Genomic DNA, 22,639 nt, shown 5'->3' on the forward strand with positions numbered 1-22,639 from the left:
ATGATATTAAGCATAGGCATTCTGCCTTTATTTAGTTGGGTGTGGGAATTAGGAAAAGCCACAAGCTAGAGCTGGATCTAAAGTAGCATAATTATTAATTTTAGATTCATTTTTCTGTATTTGCATATTCTAGTGTACAGGTTAATCTTTCCACAAACCTGGTCTGGCTCACATTAACCTGTTTTAATATCATAAATGATTTACCATTCCCAGTATTGAAATAGTTAATATTGAATAATGAGCAGCTGATTGCAGTTAGCAGGTTTATTGATATATAAGTATTTATTGGCAGCATGACTGTTCATGCTTATACAGTTGACGTGGTTTCTTTACAATACTTTTACCCAAGTTTATGTGAAATGAATTGCTCTGTGCTTAGCTGGCCTAAAAGCTCAGGCAAATTATATGGCCTTGTTTGTCTAACTTAAATTTATTTCCAGTATGTTTCCAGTTTTAAGTTAATAATTAGAAACTTCTTAAAAATTGCTAGACCAGTCAAAATGCAAAATGTGGTGCGAAACTATCATAGATGGTTTGGCTAAGTAAGTCCAGGAGATCATCTGTACCATTAATTTGATCATTTTCTCTTCAATATTTCACTACCGCTATCTGAGCAGTACTGCATCAGTGTCTGCACAAGAATTCTTGTTAAGATAGCTTTTGTTGCATGTATAACACAAATTTTTATTATGTAATTTAATTTTTCTGTTTCATTTCACTCATTTTCTCTCTCTCTCTATAGACAGTAGGTGAGCCAAGCCCAGAACGTACAAAGCAGATGATGACCACAGAAAAGGAACGTATTGCTGCTCAAAGAGAAACTTTAGGTGAAGCAGGACTACTAGCTAAAGATGAGGAACTTCAGAAAGCAACAGAGGAAAATAATGTGAGTTAAACTTATTTATGTTTAACTCACAAGAAAAGTACATTAGAACCTCATTTGGGTGAAAGGTTAAAAATTAAAGGAGGGATAGTGCAAATTAGTGAAAAGTTCAAATTATAGAATTAATTACAGGTAACCCTCGTATAACACGGTAGTTAGGTTCCTATAAAATGTCATGTTATGCAAAACTGTGTTATATGGGACTAAGAAAAAATGCAAAAGGGGGAGGGGGGTTTGCAATTCAAAAGCTAACAAAAATACACTATTTAGTTAACGAAAATACACCATTCTCGATTTCGTGTATCTTCTGCTGTCTTTAAAAAAATCAGTAATCTGGGTTTGTTTGCTTTTGCTTGATAAATCTTTGTGAATTTCATCATATGGAACTAAGCATTTTTGAAGCTCCCTTTCGAACATTGCCCAGCTAACGTTATGCCTTCCCATATGCTTTTTAGTGTAAAATTTGGAAGTTTAGAATTTTCATCTGCGCTATCATCCTCTGAATTGATTTGGTTTTGCCTCCGATGCCATTTCCACCAAATCCGCTTCGCCAGCCTCTTTTTCTACCAGTAATCATATCTTTTTTTTATTTTTTTAGGAGCATCAGCGACTAAGGCCATGTTACTCTGTGTATATTGCCTATAAATTGTGTGTATCATGGGGTCTATTTTCTGTTTTGCTGGACGAAAAAACCATGCTACTCTTACCCGAACCCGACAAACTCAGCCACGTTGTGAAAAATACCCATAAAAATTCCTCCTGTCATCAACGGGATTCGAACTCGAGTCTTTTCCACCCTGTGTGGGGAGGAGGGCGATTCTATCAACTATGCTACCCACGAGGGCTTCAGTAGTCATATCATCAAAACGTAGCAAGTTCTTCTATCGCACTGATTACGTTTTCTGCCGATTTGATCATATTTCCTGAATGAACTTACTCTGGCCAAACATTTTTCCAACACGCACCTGTTGACAGTTTTACTTCTTTCAGCGATAAAGCTATGATTCTGATACAGTCCACAATTGAGAAATGTTTCCATGCTTCCATTACTTCAACTGATTCGGAATCAATTTTTTCCAAAATCCATTGTAACGATTTTCTGATGTAATGAGTTTTAAAGGTGGATATAATGCCTTGATCATTAGATGAATAAAAGAAGTTGTAGTAACCTAGTACAGCTGTGGTGTTAGGAACATAACTTCAACATTTAGATGACTTAAATCTTTTGGATGGCCTGGTGTGCTATCCAACAGTAATAAAACTTTGAAATCTAGATTTTTCCACAAGTTCAACAAGCACAAGTTCAATAGCACAGAACGTGAAACAGGGATTTCCCAACAAAATAAAATACAGGGATTTCTCTCTTTTTTTTTTTTTTTTTTTTTTTTGACTAGTGAGTCAACAGTGGGGATTCAAAAAGATTTGGAAATGTTGAAAAATTACATCCAACATAATAGCAAGGTTTTCCCCGCACAAAAGCTCCTTCTCATTCAAAAATACCCTCTTATGCAAGGTTTACTGAAATTCTCTAACCATGTTATATAAGTATTGTTGTTGTGCGAGTATTGCCACAAATTATCAATTGTGTTAGAGCGAAACCGTGTTGTAGAAGTACTGTGTTATACGGGGGTTGTCTGTATTCATAAATATTTCCAAGCCTTAGTTCATGAAATAAACAAACAAATCTATTTACAATCTAGTAATAGTATTAATTTATATGGCATTAGGACAACAAATGTGACAAAAAGTAAAAGAAAATTTTTTGAAAATGTGTATATTTGAAACAAGATAGAATACAAGGAGCTCAAATGAAATAGAACACAAATAATACGATTTTTTTTTTTAACAATAAACTTAATGTGTTAAATTTTAATAACTATAAATTTAATCATATACCCAGAAATTCCTCTCCAAATTCACTTCACTAGTAAACAGGGCAACTGTTACCACTCTCCTGGCCACCACCACATCACCTTCTCAGCATTTCAGTAACAAGGTTAACTCATGGCATAGCACCACATCAGCAATATTTGATGCCTTTCCTCATATGCCTATTCAAATACCGTTTCTACATTGGTGGATATCAGTAGGGTTTAAAGTATGTGTGGGGGGGGTTTGGCCTAGTGTCCTCACATAAGTGAGAATTCACAAATGTTGGAGTTCCCCCCCCCATAGAAAGTTATTGTATTAATGTAAATAAAACTAGGCAAACTCCTATAAACCATGTATTCATGTATATAAATTTTAATTTATATACAGTCAGAAGTACAGTTAGGACAATTCCATCCTCAAAAAGGGTGTGCCTTAAGTGGTGGCCATGTTTAGGATAAAGATATGCATTATTAACCTTATTATTTTGTAAGTATCATCTAGTTCACTTAAACCTTGAACCACTTTTAGCACCTAGAGAAATTCTAGGGTCATTGGGGGGCTCTAGGATTTCTCTTTGCAAAATGAATAATCTTGTATTAGAATATTAAACTTTAGTTTCCATTTTTCTGACCATATATACATCAAGTCATTCTTTTTGAGGCAGTATGGCCTCATTTTATTGTTAACCACCCTTCTCACCTTCAAATCATCTGCAAACTGACAGCTTTCCTCTTTGGATAACCTTGTAGTAGTAGTAGTAGTAGAGCCACATGATGCAAGAAAGCAAGTGTAGGAGCTTATGCAGCATCAGCCAAAAAAAAAAAAAAAAAAAAAAATCATCACACCATTCCCTCCAAATGCCTGTCCAGTTCCTCCTTAAATTTATTTAACCTATCAACTTCCACAACGACAGATGGAAGTTTGTTCCAGCAATTAACCACCCGCTGGCTAAAGGCAAATTTCTGCACATCTATTCTACATCTGTCCTTTCTTAATTTGAACTTATGTCCCCGTAGGTTCGTAATCTGAACAAGTGGAAGGATCCCATCAGAATTCAGCGTGCTCAACCCATTCAAGGCCTTATAGACCTCAATCAGATCACCGCGCAGGTGCCTAGTCTCCAGCCACTGCAATTTGCAGAACTTAAGCCTCTCTTGGTAAGAGAATCCCTTCATTCCCCTCACCAATCGTGTTGCTCTTCTCTGTACACGCTCAAGCAAATCTACATCCTTCCTAAAATGAGGCCTCCAGACCTGTACGCAGTACTCAAGGCGTGGCCTGACCATTGCCTTATACAGAGGGACAATCACCTCCTTTTCCCTGCTAGCAAAATTCCTATATATCATTGACAAAACCCCATGACCTGCCCTAGCAGCCTGTCTGCATTGCTCAGAAAACTTCATATCTGACTGCACAATTACTCCCAGGTCTTTTTCATTTTCTACCACCTTAAGTGTAGTACCACACAGTTGGTACGTTTCTCTGGGGTTACTTCTACCCATATGCAGTACTTTGCATTTGTCAAGGTTGAACTTCAGTTGCCATTTCTTAGCCCATCTGCCCAAATTATCTAGATCCTGTTGCAGTAGCACACTGCCATTACTGTCATTAACAACCCTGCCAACCTTTGTGTCATCTGCAAACTTCGACATTAATCCTGATATACCTTCATCAATATCATTGATAAATACACAAAACAACAGTGGACCCAACACCGAACCCTGTGGGACTCCACTAATAACATTAGTCCATGAAGAGCAGCACCCATTGATTACCACCCTCTGTCTTCTCCCACTTAACCATCCTTTTATCCATTGTAGCAACTTACCCTTAATACCATTCTGCTCCAATTTGTACAGTAGTCTTCCATGCGCAACAGTGTCAAAAGCTTTCCTGAAATCCAAGTATATGATATCAAAATTATTTTTCGCATCCAGTTCCTTTGTGACCACATCATAATAACCAATCAAATTTGTCAGACAAGACTTTCCCTTAACAAACCCATGCTGTGTTTGAATTATTGCTGCAGTCTTGTCTAGATGATCCTGCAATGCATCTTTAACCAGTGACTCCATTATTTTACCCAGAACAGAAGTTAAACTAACTGGTCTGTAATTACTCGTGTCACCCTTCGATCCACCTTTGTGAATTGGGGACACATTTGCACATCTCCAGTCCGTGGGAACCTCCCCTGAGTCCAAGGATGCTCTCATAATTATGGCTAAGGGTTTGCTTAGTTGCTTTGCCGCCTCCTTTAAAATAACTGGATAGATCCCATCCACCCCAGGTGCCTTTCTTATGTTTAACTTCAACAATTTCTCCTCCACTTTGCTCTCAGTTATTACAAAATCATTAAGCACACTGCTACAATTTGATAACCTTCTTCCATTTTCAAACTGTAATAATTCCTCACGTGTGAATGTAGATGCAAAATACTCATTCAGTTTGTTTGCTATCTGAGCAGGATCATCAACAGTCGAACCATCGATGTCAAGTGGACCAATCATATTCATCCCCTTCCTTTTAGAGTTTATATAAGTAAAGAAATCCTTGCTGTTTTTCTTAGCATCCTTTGCCAAAGATTTCTCGTAATCCGCCTTCGCCTGCCGAACCTCCTTTGTGACCTGATTACAGACTAGCTTATATCTGCCACAGGCTTCTGCGTCACCTGATAATTTATATGCATTCCATGCATTTTTCTTCTCTGTCACGAGTCTCATTAGTTCATTTGATAACCATTTAGGCCTAAACCTTGAACGATATTTCTTAATCGGTATATAAAGTCTAGTAGCTTCCACGATTAATTCCTTGAATGCTTCCCACTTAGAATTTACTGTTGGTAACATCGTCAGTTGATCCCACTGTACAGAATTTAAAAACTGTCTGAGACCAGTGTACTCCCCTTTACGGAAGCAAAAACCCTTTCCTTTACCCCTGACGGTAGTTACCTCTTTGAGTAAATCCCACTTCAGCACACTGTGATCACTGCCACCTAGTGGTTCCTTTATCTGCAAATTCTTAATACACGAATGATCACTGCTGATAACCAGATCAAGAGTATTACTTTCTCTGGTTGCCTCTCGAACATGCTGCTGCAGAAAACAATCATCCAATAAATCCACAAAAGTCTGACTGGTGTGTGAGTGACCAACCCACAAGTTCCAGTCAATATCTGGGAAGTTAAAATCCCCCATTATAAGACATTCAGATTTACTGGCCCACTCTATTTCTCTGTACAATTGTTCATTGTACTCATTCAAGTCATTAGGCCTATAACACACTCCTACCCTTATTTTTCCTTTCGCAGTGCTTATCTCGCACCAAACTGACTCAACAGAGCACTGTTCATCTATATTAACTGGGTGCACTTCCTTTGATTTTATGTTTTTCTTAATTAACAGCATAACACCCCCTCCCTTTCTGTCCTGTCTATCCTTTCTGTACACATTGTACTCCCCAAATTCCAGTTCTGCATTCCTTATATCTTTGTGACACCACGTCTCTGCTATCCCAACAATATCCGCCTTTGATGTCTTGACCAACACTTCAAATTCATCAAATTTATTTACTATACTTCTAGCATTGGTATACATGCAAGCATACATGCTCCTATGCCTATTCCTGGTTACCCTAACACATCCCATATACCCAACTATTCCATGATGACTGCCATCCGTCCCTGAAACCCCCAACACCCCTCGCTCCAGGTCGCTTCTTATTCTAATAGAAGTTGTGCAAGAATCACCTTCACCTCTGCCTGCGGTTACTGTTAAACTATTAGTCTTTGTATCCCCCCAAACTAGCAGTTTTCCGACCCACCTAACACTGCCTCGATAGCATCAGCAAATATTCTTGCACCCTTTCTATTTAAGTGTATCCCATCCCTGTAGAAGCAATCTCTCCTGTTAACAAGTACAGTCCAGGCTGAAAAAAATTCTACCCCTTGAGCCTTGCACAATCCTTCCAGGGCCGAATTGATCGACAAGGCTCTCATCATGTACTCCCTCCTATCGTGTCTGGGCAGAATTGCAGACACTTTCAAATTCAACCCTATTTCACGGCTTTTTTTCAACAGTGACCTGTACTTGTTGAGTAATTCTGCCGGTCTCCTACTCTTAATATCATTAGTGCCAACGTGTACAACTATATCACCTTTTGTGCCCTTGAAAGATGATATCCGCTCTACAACGTCATCAACCTTTGCCCCTGGCAGACATACCCTGGTCCTGTTCCACCTATCCTTTTTACAAAGGATGTTCCCCGTTTCCCTGACAATAGAGTCACCAACAACAACTAGTTCCTGTGGGACCAGCGCATTCTGCCTTAGGGGTTGCCGCTGTGTTGCGTGATGACCAAGTGCAAGCTCTGGCGTTGATGTGGGCAGCTGAGAGCCTGATGGGCCCCTCAATTTAGTTCCTTCGAGGGCATCCACCCTGTCCTTCAAGCTCTCATATAGGCCCATAAGAACGCTGAGTTGTTGCCTGATTTCGATACACTCCTTGCATCGCGCACACACAAAGACATCCCCCATGGCAATATCATGTTCCGTTCCAGAGAGTTCGGCAAACATTTCACAAGCTGCACATTTCTTTAGGCTGTGATGCGTTGGAGAATTGCCCCCCTCAGTTCTCCCCCGAGTCACAGCACTCCTGCCACTTTGTGCCCGTTGCTTTGCTGCTCTAGTTTGGGGCATGGTAGTTTAAATTAATAAAATCAATAAATTAAATATCAATAGTATTTGAATAGAAACTATTAAATAGAAACAGTGAAGCGTATTACTATATAATTATGCGTTAGAGCTACCTAGCTACCTCAATTAAAAAATTTGAATTCCCTACCACTATATCCAAAAACAATGGCTACAGAAATGGAACGAAATAACGGTTTTACCTATCGTAAGTAAAATCCACAAAAACTCTTTATCTAAATTAAAAATAAAAAAATAACCAGCGTAACTATAACTATATGACTACGTATTAAGTACAATATAAAATAACAATCATGTAAATAACAGGTAAACACTTATCGTTTTTGCAGAGCCTGTAACTGATAGCTGTAACTTTTAAAGAGACTCAGCGCCCTCTCTATCATTTATAAATATCATCCCACAATCCAATGTTGGAGTTTAGTAATCCTAATTTCTTCCAGTTTATATAGCAACCTTTCATGAGTATCCAAATTTTTAATGACTTCATAGTAATTTACCAGATTGGTCAGGCATGACTTCCCTTTTATACCCATTTGTAACTAGACCTCATGATCTTCTCTACCATAAAAGTCAAACTCAGTGGTCTTTGGTTACCCAATTCCTCTTGAGCTCCACCTTTGTAGATTGGAGAGACATTAACACTTCTTCAGTGCAAGGGTTTCTTCCTGGAACCTAATGACACTCACATTAACATTTCCATCAGTGTGATACAATCATATGCAACCATATTTTTCAGCGATATTTATTCCACTAATGAATGAAATACCTGCGTTTATGGCCTACGCCGACAATATTGTTTGTTATCTCTCAAGCCTGGCTAACACCTCACCACACCAGGCAGAGGAATTATTGAATTCTGTCATCTTGAACAAATATCTCTCCTCCTTCTGTGAATACGCTACCTATTTTGGGCTTAAAATAAACCCTGAAAAATCCAAATATATTATTTTCTCACCTAGAGCACAAGCAGACCTCAGTCCACCAGCTTCTCTGCAGCCCTCCATTGTGGGGCATGGTCTCGTCGCCACTCATTCCGTAAAATTCCTAGGAGCGGTAATGGACGAAAACCTAATGTATAAAGAACAAATCCAGCAACTGTGTTCAAGAGCATTACGGGCTTTCTAGGGTATGAAACTTGATCTCTGTAGAGCGCACAACAAGGAAACAGTCAGAAAATTTCTCCTCTACTATTTTAGTTCTATAATCAGTTATGATATTGAAGTTTGGTCGGCTGCTCCTATGTCCAGTCTGAAGACGCTCTGTGGTCTGGAATTCTGGATCCTAAAGTGGGCCAACAATTTGGCTCACCTACCCTATACAACATCAAAATCACAGCTCTGCATAAATCTGAGATACACGCCGGCCCAGCACCTGGCATATGCGAGGAAGCTCACAATGGTGCTTAATTTGTGCTCCACTGCTCTCGACTTCATTAATATCTGGGAAATCGTAGGAGTGGAAAATCCCTGGTAGAGCCTGGTCAGAAACCATCCAGTGCTCTGTTCTAACCTGCGGAAGCTCTCGACCTTTAAGTGGCACTTTCCGAACAGCATCATCGGCCCACTGAACTCCGCAAACATTGATTTGAATATGTGGTCCAAGATTCTGCCTACAGAAGAGAAAAGTGCAAATCCATAGTCAAGTGCATTCAGCATTCCTGCAATTGTCAGCAGAATAACTCCCAGTGAAAGTTTCCAGACTCTCAATGTGTTGCAGCTTGTATATAATAAGTATAAAATCTATATACTGTAATGAAATATTTGTATAATCAATCTATTATAATAACTATAAAATCTATTTATTGCAATATTAGCTGTGTATATTGCACTGTCTATTCTATGTATTTGCTGTGCACCCACATAGTTTTTTGTGTACTGAATGTAATCTGTCCAGTTAATTGTAAGATTCCTCTGGTTGCCTGTAGCGGGAATCGTGTCCTACATTTCTGTGAATAAAGAATTTTATTATTATATAACTGAATGTATACACTCCTCCCATAGCCTTTCCCTCCTTTAACCTTGAGTACCTTATCTAAAAAATACTTTTGAAATTGCAGTTAATTATTTTTACAGCACTCCAATTCCTTACTATTCCTCAGAAATTCCTGCTTGCTCTCAACTGTAAATGTTGTTGAGGCCATGATTGTCTTATGAGGGACTGCATCCAGGCATTGCAATCTCTTATAAGACAATCATAGTAAGACTGAAACCATTTTTGTGAAAATGAAATTGTTGCTGACAAAAAATGGGGTGGAAGGTTGTCCATTTTGCATGCTGCTAAAGTGGACTAAATGATGTTATAGTTGCAGTCTTCAAAACTTCTCAAAGAAACTTTTGGTTTAATCAGGATTCTCACAAATGTTTAAAAGGCTGCTAAACATTTATGATATTCATGTGGTCCAGAAGCTGGGAAATGAAATCAAGAAAAGTTCTTACTCTGCCGTGGATGAGTATTTGTGGAATAGCATGGGATAGTTGATACGTTTTTTTTCACTGACAATCCTTGCCTCCATCTCAGCAGGTGGATATCCAAAAACAGTAGGATTTTAACTAGTGAAACCCCCCATCATCCATTCTATGAAAAGTCCTTGCACTCTGAAAAAAACTGGAATATGCCATATGCAGAGATATCATCAAACAGTTCATTTCCCTTCTCAGGATGGTTTCATAATTGGTTTCAGCAAGATGATGTAGAATGTCACAGAAAGGATAAGGTTTCTCCTGAAACCTTATCCTTTCTGGAAGAGTCCTTTGGCAGTCATTCTAACTTCTTGACAACTGTGTGGCCCAAAAATTATTATGATGAGTAACAGAACAAACTATATTATTTGTTGTCATTCTGGATCCTTAATACTGGCAAAAAACTTGACTGTCCTATGTAATATTGAAGAGGGAAGTGATGCCAAAAAGAACACTTGCCTAAGGGGACTATAGATTGATGCCAGGAAAAGTAATAACATTCCCTTATTTGTAAATATGATTAGATAAAATATTAGTCAGGCCTCCGTAGCAGAGTGGTCAGGAGCGGGAGTGCAGTGGCACACGCTCTTTGAGTAGACCAGGGTTCAAGCCCCTGACTGCTAAATATTGTCAGTCTGCCAACCCACACTGGACCAGGATGGCAAATTATGGTCCATTTCCCTCAACATGAATTGTTGAGGAGGCTTCCATCCTTCAGTGGGTTGATAATGGCTGCAGTTTACCTTTTTTATATGTACAATATATGTATAAACAATGTCCATACACTGAGATTGCCAAGGCAAGAGAGGTTTACAAGAATGGCTATCTCTAAAAATTGTTACATTTCATAAGCATAGAAAAATAAACTGTCATTAAAAACCTATCCATATCAGTAGAGAAATTATTTAAGGACAGACCACAATATGAGAAAAGTGATCCAAATTTTTAATTTTGTTGTTTCAGCAGAGGAGGGGGGGCTCTCTCTATGGAATATTTGTTAGTCATAAAACTACCATATATTCCCAGTGACTTTTTCCAGAAAGCATGTCATCCCACCAATTGGGAAAATCAAGAACACATTCTTTCTTTTTGAATGCATTCTCACTTTAAAAAAAATATACTCAGAATCCGTCGTTTTTGACTTAAAAAAGTGCTGTCTGTCAAATAAATGGGATGGGTGTGAGGATATGATGTGGTACATTTATGGAGAAATAGGCAGAATTGTAAATGATTGACCAGAATGGTACGAAATGAAAGACGTGAAGTTATAGGGGAGAAGGTTAAATGGAGAAGATCAAGTTCTGCCTCAAAGTTATTTAGATGTATTTATATCATTTAGGTTTTCTGTATCTCCCCCTTCAGATCTCCATTTCTGATTAAAAAAAAAAAAAAAATTATATGCATTAAGAAATATCGGAATCGAATGTCAGTGTAAGTTCAATGTTTTTTTAAACAAAAATTTTTTTTCTTCAAGATGCATCCAACCTTACAGGTACAGCTTATTTTAATACAAAACTGGTATTTTTATACTCTTGTTTGACCTTTATAGAGGGAATTCATAGCATTTCTGATTTAATTTCTTTTTCACTGCTTCCATCTTTTTTATATTATCATCAAGGCCATTGTATATTATTGTGCTTATATTTCAGTTATCTACATCCATCCTTCTCTCCACCTTGCCACTTAAAAACAAATTTATAGATAACATCACTCATAATTACAGATTCTGAAGGTGTCTTTATGGTATTGCTAGAGTATTTAACTGCTACTATTATTGCTACTACTTCTACTCCTATAGGATATTTCATTGCTTTAGATCCTTCCTCCAGATGATGTGATCAAAGCATTGATGGTACCGTCAGTTGATTCCATTAGCTTCTATCCAATAAAAAGAAGTTGCAACTATAAAGAGGAATCTGGACAGAGGATTGATGGATTTTCTATTGATGGCTTGTCCTGCCGATTTCAGCTAGATTCCCTGAACTCTAATTTTGTGGCGGTATGTTCTTTAATTTATTTAAACTAAACTTTTCGATTATTTTGTTGCAGTAATGTATGTGTTTATTTAGCTATTTTTACACTGCTTACACAAAAGGTAGAGAATCGAGGTAAGTAACAGGAAGGAATATCACATGTTTTCAACACTGTATCTTCACTAGATTATGAAGATTTCAAAGGATTTTGGTATATATTCGTATTACTTAAATATTTCTAGTCATCTGTTTCCAGTCTTTGCTATTTTGAACACTTCTGCTCAAAAGGATTGCAGGGAATTCATTATTGCGTTCCTCAAACCATTCCTGTATTTGTTGGGACTTAGTGTAGGCAGCTTTTATTAGAAAGACTTGAAAAGAAAAAAATAAGAAAAACTTTTGAGTCTAAAGGGAAGTACAGTTCCTAGTGTTGATGACAAATACATAGTAATTTTGAGGGAGGTGGCCAGAGAATGTATTGAACCATTGAGGTTAATTATGAGGACATCATTGGACTCAGGAGAGATTTCTTTGGATTGGATAAGTGCCAGCATATTATTTTGGAGAAGTTACAATACATAAAGGCAGTTCTAAGAGTGAAGTCAGTAACTACAGACCATTACTGTGACTTCAGTAATAGAGAAAATCTTGGAGGCAATGATTAAGAGTCCAATCCAGGGACATTCAGATAGGAATAGCATTCTGAAGGATGCACAACATGGTTTTGTTAAGGGAAAATCATGGTTAACTAACCATAGGTTAGTTTGATTAAGTTACTCATGAGCTGGATGTAGGAAATAATTTCGGCATAGTTTATTTGGATTTTAGCAAAGCATTTCACTCGGTCCCACATGAGAGGTCCCCGCTGGCTAAAGGCAAATTTTCCGCACATTTAGGAAATTGAGGAAAGACAGATGTAGGATAAATGTGCAGAAATTTGCCTTTAGCCAGCGGGTAGTTGGTTGGTGGAACAGACTTCCATCTCTTGTTGTGAAAGTTGATAGCCTAAATAAATTTAAGGCTCAGCTGGACAGGTATTTCGAATGAACGGAGGGGTGAAGTGGAAGTGTTGTGTTTTTTTTTTGGCTGATGCTGCATAAGCTTGCTTTCTTGCATCATATGCCTCTACTAATGCTAATCCATACCACTATTCATTGCTTTGTATAATGGGAAAATTGTCAAAGATCGGGCAGACATTTGTTTGTACTTTACTGAATTCTTGACGTTCAAGTGCTGTTTTTTGAATCAACTCATTACTGAGAATTAAAATTGTTCCTTCATTAGTGCAGAGTAGCACAGCAAATCTGCATTACCTTACAGTTTTGACTGTCTGGAATATTCAGGGTGTTTGTTTTGAATTATCATATCCCAGTAAACTGTCATGGTCAGTCTACTGCCAATAGTGTCAAAGGCTGAGTTGCTCATTGCAACATCCTTTGCAGAGTTGTTTTATCAGGACAGCACAGTGAATCCTTATATCATTCAGATCATGTGGGATGAAAACAGGTTAGTTTTTTTAAAAATTGCACATCTTCCATATTCCCCCAGGTCTTGTACCAGATTATCACAAGTCTGCAACTCCACCTTGATGGAAAATTATTAAGTTTTTTTGAGTTGTCAAAAGTGTTCTCTCTGCATTCTTTGCTTCAAAGCCAAAGGAATTTTAGATATGTGGTATTAAAATGCATGTAAGAAAGTAACAGAAAGTCATAGAGAATGAAGGAAAATATATACTTCTTTAAAACAGAATTCAGTTTAGTCATGTTTAAACTGCTTCAATAAGGTTCTAACAGTTTCCATGATTGAATTTTCTCCATAGACAATAGTCTTAGATGAGCTTTATTACCTTCCCAGGAGCAGGTTATAATCAACTATTAAATATAAAAATGGGACATAAAAATTGATATTGTGATAATGTTAAATTGATGAAATTGTAACTGTTCAGGGAGTTATGCATATCATATGAAAAGAAAACAACAAAATAAAATAAGTTAATAAATTTTAACGAAAATATAATAAATATATACCTTTGCTAAAATATATCTTCATTATTATAATAAGTTAAGTTTTGACAAAGTTTGTTAAAACTACTATGTTGATTATAAAATGACAATAAAAGGTTATAGCCATACACATTCTTTTGTTATCTTTTAGCTTTGTGCAAGCATGCATGTATAATGTATTTATTATGCAGTTTGAAATAGTACTAGTAGTGACATGCAAGAATGCAAGCTTATAAAGCATCAGCCAAAAAGAGAAACACTTCCCACATTACCTGTTCAACCCCCCCCAATAATTTGTCAAGTTTTTTCCTTGCATTTATTCAAAATATGCACTTCCACAACAGGTAGAAGTTTTTTCCAACAATCAACTACCCTCTGGCTGAAGGCACACTTTCACACATCTATCCTGCAACCATCCTTCCTCATTTGAATTTATGCCTCCCCCCCCACCTCACATGTGAAGAATCTGAACAAGAGGAATAATGCCATGAGCATTGAGCTTGCTCAATCCATTCAAAGCCTAAACACCTCAATCAGATCTCCTCACAGATGCCTAGTCTCCAGATGCTGCAATTGCAGAACTAAAGCCTATCTTAGTAAGGTCACCCTTTTCTTCCCTTCATCAATCTCATTGCTCTTCTCTGTACACATTCCAGCAGATCTACATCTTTCCTAAAATGGAGGATAATCACTTCCTAAAATCATCTCATTTTATGGATAATCACCTAAAATTAAATGATTATAATATCCCTTATTAGGATATTATAATCCTAATATCAGGATTATTCCTAATATATATTATTCCTAACAGCCTTTATACAGGTCTATAGGCCTCATTTTAGATAACCACTCTCTGTCTTCTCCCACTCAGGCATCCATTTATCAATAGTAGTAACTTGCCCTTAATACCACATTGCTCCAGTTTGTACAGTAGTCTGTTATGTGCAATAGTATCAAAAACCTTCCTGAAATCCATCAAAATAATTTTTTGCTTATGGTATTATGGTAATACAGTGGATCCGGCTATTTGGGCCACCAGTTAATCGGGGCAGCCATTTATTTGGGGAAAATCTTAAAAAACAGAAACCAATCGAGAAAATAGCCAGGGTTTACTTTGCTTAATTGGGACAGCATGCCGTTTGATCAGGGCAGGACACTGCAGCACTGGAGATTACCCTATGATTGTCTCCGATGGTACCACGTGGTTCGGTCGAAATTCTGGAGGTCACAACCATAAAACAAAAACAATTAACAGTCACCTGTTTATTGGGCTTTTCTGTTAATGAAATCTATCATAAATGGACAGTAAACTCGATCTTGCTGAATTTGCGATAATACAGACAGCTGGAATTCTGTGGGTTATTATGGTGAAATGTGTTTACACTTCCATGAAATCTTCAATCATATAAAAAAATTAATTTTCAGATCTCTTCATTCCTATTTTTAAAGCTTTGTAACTCGTTACTCCGTTCTCACTTGCGCATATTGTGTTACTTGCAATTTGTGTGTGCAGTGTTCTTTGTTATTGATTGTTTATTTTTTTACTGTTTTAAATTTTAACCCCCACCCACAAATGTCAGTGAACAGAAATGTCAACTAGTTTGTATGTTTGTTGTTGTTCATTTGTTTGTTATTTGGTTTTTAGGAGCATTAGCAACTAAGGCCATATTGCTCCGGGATATGCGGTCGTCATTCCCTGACCTTTCCGCATCCTCCGTATTTGGTGGTGACGGGCTCGAACCCCGGTCTAATCAAGAAGCGTATGCTATGCACTGCTGCTCCTTCCCACCTGGCTATGGAGGCACCGAACTAGTTCCACTCTATTCTTATATTCTTCAGATTTTCACGTATCATTTAATTTTTTTAATTGGTAAGGTAATAAAGGGTAAATTTGTGCTTAATATACAGCAGGCCCCGTTATAACGTGGTTTGCTTTACGCTGATTCGCTATAACGCTGTTCTTATATTATAACCCGTATCTGACTATAACGCTGTCACAGATCACTATAACGCTCTTTTGCAGATTACATTTTTTGACATATTTAACGAAATCGTTTCATTTGATGGAGTCGATGGCTTGAAAATGAATAGCAAAACAGCATTAAAACGTTTCCCACGCCGACTTGAGGAATTTTCCCACGCTCAGTGAAATTTTCTCGCACGCTAATTTAATTGCAGTACAGTGACTTGTTACGTAGTTCCGAGATCAACATTTTAAAAAATGATCAAATATATTGCTTGTAATATTTGGGTTATATGCATTTATCCGAAGTCTAGTCATCACTCAGTACAGTATTAGACATCGTGAGTAACGGAAAGTTTACTTGAACATTGTATCATAATTAATTCAACCGACGCGGTTATATTTTTGAAGAGCTAATAATGACCGACAGGAATGAAAAAGCAACAACGTCTGGGCGCAGTACGAAGACTATAAATGTAAGAAAAAGACTGAATTTGAAAATTAAATTACACGTTTTGAAGTGAATCGATTCCGGTCAACGACAAGCGGATGTGTGCCATAATTTAGGACTTGCAAGTTTAACTGTAAGAACAATTATAAAAAATTAATTTTATCAGCGGGAAAGATAGCTGTTCCACTGCAAGCAACTAGGGCTAGGCCGGCTATTAGGATTGAAATGGAAAGACTAATTTTATTGAAGATAATATTCCAATGCAGAAGTCAGTTAAGTTAAATATTTAAAAAAAAAAAAAAAAAAAAAAAAGAGAGAGAGAAAGAGATTAGCCAATATGATGATCTGAAGAAAACTCTACTAAAAAAAAAAAAAAAAAAATGTGGAACCATTTAAAACTGGTAAGGGCTGGTAGAATATATTTAAAATCCAGGGAGAAGCTGCTAGTGCAGATCAAGGAACCGAAACTTTCAAAAAAGAACTTGTTAAAATTATTGAAGAGGGGTATTATGTGTTACACTTCTCAACAAGTTTTTAACATAGATAAAGCGGGACTTTTGTGGAAACGAATGCCTAAAAGAAGCTTCATATTGAAAGAACAAAAAATATGCAAATTTCAAAGCGGCGAAGGATCAGTTGACTTTATTGTTGGGTGGTAATTAAACTGCGGGCCATTTAAAATTAATACCCCTTTTAGTTTATTTGGAAGAGGGCCAAAGTTCAACTCAAAATCCACACATTTTTCATGATTAAATTCATCCATTAAATTAAATCAATTAAATTCATTATTTTAATGGAATTTTAAGTTTACTTTTGATACGCAAGTAGTTACTACGTAATTATACGTATGTAATGCAAAATATTTTATATGTGCAAATATTTGAATATTAAATATTTTGACCGACATTTGTGCATCTTTTCATTACCGTTTATTGTTGATTAGGAAATATCCTATGGCACCGACCGCAGCTCACAAATACATATGTTACTTTATGGGAAAGCGGCGCTCGCTTAGCGCGGATTCACTTAGCGCTCTGTTTTTCCGGAACGAATGATCAGCGTTAAGCGGGGGTCACCTCTATTTTTGCTTTTATTTTTGCTAATTAGAATTGCTGTTTAATAGAATTAAAATTCAATTCACAAACGTGATCACAATGACTGGCACTTACTGCACATCGTATAGTGAACGGTACTTTACTAGGTTGAGTTCGTCGTAATGTGATTTGATTGTACAGTGAACCAATTGTAAAGGGGGGGGGGGTTACATTGTATTTTTAACTATTTACGTGAAATTTCGGATAATTGGGGCAGCCACTTAATCGGACCAAAATGCACTAGTCTCGATGTGTCCCAAATAACCGGAATGGACTGTACTTCGTAAGACGACAAATTTAAATTGCATACATGATTGTTAAGTCAACATTATTCAGTTAGATATAATTCTTTACTAATCTCCAGAATATTTTACCCATCCACTCACTCCAAATATTTGTCTAGTTCTGCCTTGAATCTATTTAAGCTATCAACTTCTACAATGACAGATGGAAGTTTATTCCAGCAATCAACCACCCGCTGGCTAAAGGCAAACTTCTGCACATCTAGCCTACAACTATCTTTCTTCAGTTTGAATTTATGCCCTCTCAGGCGATTATTCTGGGCATGCTTAATGCTGAATCCCATCAGCATTAAGCATGCTCAAACCATTCAAGGCTTTATACGCCTTAATCAGATCACCTCACAGGTGCATAGTCTCCAAACACCGTAATGCAAAACTTAAGTCTTTCTTCAAAAGAGCAATGCTTTGTTCCATTCACTAATCTTGTTGCCCTTCTCTGTTCTCATTCCAGCAGCTCTACATCCTTCTTAAAATGAGGCATCCAGACCTGTATACAGTACTATACAGTACTCAAGGTGTGGCCTGACCATTGCCTTATACAAGAAAAATTCCTGTATATTATTGACAAGACACCATGAGCTACTCTTGCAGACAATCTGCACTGCTCAGAAAACTTCATATCTACCTGCACAATTACCCCCAGGTCCTTATCATCAAATTTTCTAGATCCTGTTGCAGTAGCGTACTGTCATTAGTGTCATTAACAACCCTGCCTTGCCAACATAGTGAAATGGTTAGTGTGAGAGTGCAATAGCACTTACATTTAAATTGAGTGGATTGAAAATGGCTGATGATGACCTTGTATAAAGTACCAGATCCTTAGTATTCCAATGCAGGACATTGATTTTACATACTCCACCAAAACAATATACATTAGACTTTCGAAATAATGGCACCTTCAGGGATTCAAGGTGCCATTATTTCGATTTTTTCATTATCTAAAAAATTTTATTTTTAATGTAGTATTTAATGCAGAAATAATGAGGCCAAATAAAAAATTGAGAGATTAGAATGAAATTTTATTAACTGCACCAAAAATCATAAACATGTAGATGATCCACCATTATTTTCTGCCGTTAATACACTTCTACTTACACTCCCATTCTATTTTCTTTATTATATCAAGTTTAGTCTGCGTGTAGCACAGTGGTATTGTCACTGTCCTCCCCACACTGGGTGGAAAAGGCCCAGATTTGAATCCCGTTGATGACGTGAGGAACTTTTATAGGCTTTTTTCACATCGTGGCTGAGTTAGTGGGAACTGGAAACTGGAGTTTTTTTGTCCAGCAAAACAGGCAAATCGAGCAAAGAACACATGCAATTTACAGACAATTTACAATTCTTCATTATCCAAACTATTACATTAGGATCTCCCAGAATGTTAATTCATATACCAATGTGTATTGCGTCTGTAAATCGCAATACACATTGGTATATGAATTAACATTCTGGGTGATCCTAATGTAATAGTTTGGATTATATCAAGTTTGTCACTAAGCTTTAGTGCTGTTCTTTTCTTCTCTGTATGAGGTTTGTTAACTTTAGGAGCCATTGTGAGGGGGTTTTTAATTTAAAATAAATGTAAAACAGCAGTATAATCAGTGATAACAGTACAGAATTCACTTTTAAAATGGCAAAAGTAAACAAATACAATAATCATGTGACTTGCAGTTTTCTTTCTCGGCACTGCAAGACATTTGCATTGTATGTAAACATCCGATCTCAATGTGCCATTATTTTGGCAGTCTACTGGAAACATATATTTTTAAAATTTATTTATAAAAAAAATTCAAATATAAATTAAATACATTTACTTCTTTGAACTAATTTTATAAAATAAAATACCATACTTAAAAAAAAACAAATATAGCCTATACTTGTTTTTTTATTTTTTCACATATATTTGTTTTATATAATATAATATAATATCACATATAATAAAATATTATATAGGTATATATTTCTGTGAAATAAAACAAATATAAAATTGGGAAAAAAATGCATACTTCTTTTAACAAAAAACAATAGAAATTAAATAATATTATTAAATATATTTTTCCACAGAGTGAATTTTTCTTAATAATTCTTCATTATTTGCTGTTCATAAGGATTAGCAAAATTGCACTTAACTTGTATTATTGCTTTCAATGTTTCTACGATCAGTTGTGCTTTTTCTGGGATCGACAACATATACTACTGAAAAACTATCCATTGCACTCTGATTCCCAGCAAACATAATGCAAATCCAATTACTCTTTTCAAATACCTGCGTGGTATGTCCCTTGTGTGTAAATATTTCGACCCTGTTGGCATTCTTTCGTCATTCCATTCTTTTATTTTTGAATCATTGTCATATTTTTTTAAATATAATATCTTATCAAAAAGCTCACTTTCTTCTTCATCTGCATCAATTAATTTCATGATATAAGTTTGGAAACTACATGTCCAATCTGGGACATTTTCCAGGACAGTTGGCAATGCGGAACAAACTGCTTAAATTTGGGACCATCCCGCATAATCCAGAACATCTGGTCACTTTAACCTAGTATGATAGCATGATATCTCAAGTGATATTCAACATTAAGTATCAACTCTACTCTGTTTTTATTATAGATCAGCATTGTGATTTTGGTGTAAGCTGTTTCACAAACAACAGGAATTGTTTGAAGAATTCATGCAGCTACAGTAATGTCTCTAATAATGTAAGAAAAACACTTTATACAATGGGAAAGAAAGATAATAAAATACATAATAATGTACACATAAAGATAATAATGTACACAGTTTACAAATGATAACTAATAACATGCACAAACTTGTTATAATAGGTTTTCAACTTATAATTATGAGTCATCCCCTCTATTCCTGTTTCACCTACATTCAGTGAGTGGTGCTTATTTTCTAATTATTATGCTGGATCTCCAATTCATTCCAAGTAATGTTTTTTTTTTTTTTTTTTCATATCAGGAACCTATGGTGTTGACTATTGTGCCACATTATTTTTCACCAAATCAGGCCATTGAATTCTTTGACAGATCACATTGTGTCCCTGTTTAAAAACATAGTCTATGGGAAAAATAACCTCCCAAGAAACAATTGCTTTATGCTGTTAAATTTGTGAGTCAAGATTTGAAGTTAACCAGAATTAATTTGAAAAGTCAATTTCCTTGTACATCACCAAAATTTGTTGACAGTGTTGATGGAAATGCTGCAGCATGTTTTTGCATATGTTTTGTATCTATTCCTCTGTAACCTTGGGAATTATGAAATAATGGTATTGACAAATTTATAGACAAGCAGGGTAATTTTCATTTTTGATCACATTTCCCTATTGTTGTAACAACTAAATATTTGGTCTTGTTAGCAAAACTAAGTTAATAGCCTAACTTGAAGGTGCTAAGGATTACCAGGGACTAGAACAAACCATTATTTCTGTGTGAAAATATTCTTTTAAGAGGCTAGAGCAGCCTTGTGTGTCTGCTTAGGGGTTACCTAAAGTATTGGAATGCTAAGAGAAATAACAGAGTTTTAAGGTCAAATTTTAATAGAATACAGTTTAGGGCCTTTTATACCTGTAAATATAGTTTTATACCTTTTTTAGTTTTAGAGTTTTAAACAATGCATAGTCTTTATGGGATATTTTCTGTCACTTTGACATATATTGACAGAAATTCCTTGTAGATCAGTTTTTAATTGGACAAACCATGTTGATTTACAGACAAACCCTTACATAGCCCTCCAATTTATTCCAAGTGATTCTTTTGTTTCATATCATGAATTTGTATGGACCATTCATCATCTAACACAATCGTGGGCCATTCCATGGTCATGTTAGAAGAATGTGTTATTGAGGCTGTCATAATACCGCTCATTGTATAATAGTATACCACTCACAAAAAGCCATTGGTTGATTATCATACCACAGAAAAATGGCAAGCCCAAACCATCAGACCATTATGACTGTGATTCACAATTACAGTAATGTATTAAAAAATATGCTACTACTACTTTTAAAGCATTTTCCAGAATGGTATCACCACACCTACAAACTGATAAGAACAGTGTGTGCTGAAATTTTTTTGCTGTTTTTTTTGTTATGCTAAGTGTATCATTTATAGAGTTTACCAGAAAAATTCCATTCAAATAAAAAGATGCACCCTCCATTTTCAGCTCTCATTCATAAAGGGTCATTTCATGTTGTCATTAAAATGACAACAAATTTGCATTATAGTTCAATATAAACCTTATAATGAATTTTCTTTGGCCAGGATGCATTGAGCACAAGTTACTTGTATATCACTAAAAACTTTTCTGCATAATTTTTAAAATATTAATTTATATTAAGAGATTTATCACTTAACACCATGATTATTACTTTTTTTAGCATTTATCTGTTTTATGGGAAATATCTCTTCTTTTTTGTAATAGTTTTGGAATCATTCATTTTCTGATTGTGCAGTGAAAGTGCCTTCTCAATAGCATTGATAGGCAAACTCTCATATGAGAGTGGGTTCAGATGGTTGTGCTTTCCTCAAAAACGTAATGTTATACACTGATCTCTAATTCCTGCAGTTCATTGTCAGTAAGTGACATACTGTGGGAGGAGCAACTCCTCTATTTAATCTGCACTAATAAAGGCCACCGTAGCCTAGTGGTCAGGCGCGCGGGTGCATAAGTACACATGCTTTGAGTGACCGGGGTTCAAGCCTGTGACTGCTGAATACGGTGCTGTTTCTTGTATGCTGTCTATCTTGTGAACTCCTCTGACTGTTTGGTCGTCCCGGAGTATAAACAGAAAATTTATTTATTTATTTATTTATTTTAATTCCACAATCCGACTGAGGTATTGTTTATTAGTTGTGATAAAAGACATATTGTTCTTTATAACATTGTTGTAATAAAGGATCTTCTTCAATGAAAAACTTATATAC

The 22,639-nt window shown here is 36.2% G+C and overlaps 1 protein-coding gene across 2 annotated transcripts in view; it reads left to right on the forward strand.

Annotated features, from left to right (window-relative positions):
• The window catches only part of LOC150083805 (uncharacterized protein C05D11.1-like), a 282,398-nt gene that overhangs the window by 134,573 nt on the left and 125,186 nt on the right, over positions 1 to 22,639 (forward strand). For both annotated transcript variants that reach the window (XM_090375794.1, XM_090375795.1), the window contains 2 exons: positions 743 to 886; positions 11,739 to 11,921. In XM_090375794.1, coding sequence (XP_090231920.1) covers positions 743 to 886; positions 11,739 to 11,921 — 327 coding nt within the window. The remainder of the gene's footprint in view (positions 1 to 742; positions 887 to 11,738; positions 11,922 to 22,639) is intronic.

The sequence above is a fragment of the Mastigoproctus giganteus genome, chromosome 6 (assembly GCF_048544385.1).
Source record: "Mastigoproctus giganteus isolate SK-2022 chromosome 6, ASM4854438v1, whole genome shotgun sequence".
Classification (NCBI taxonomy): domain Eukaryota; kingdom Metazoa; phylum Arthropoda; class Arachnida; order Uropygi; family Thelyphonidae; genus Mastigoproctus; species Mastigoproctus giganteus.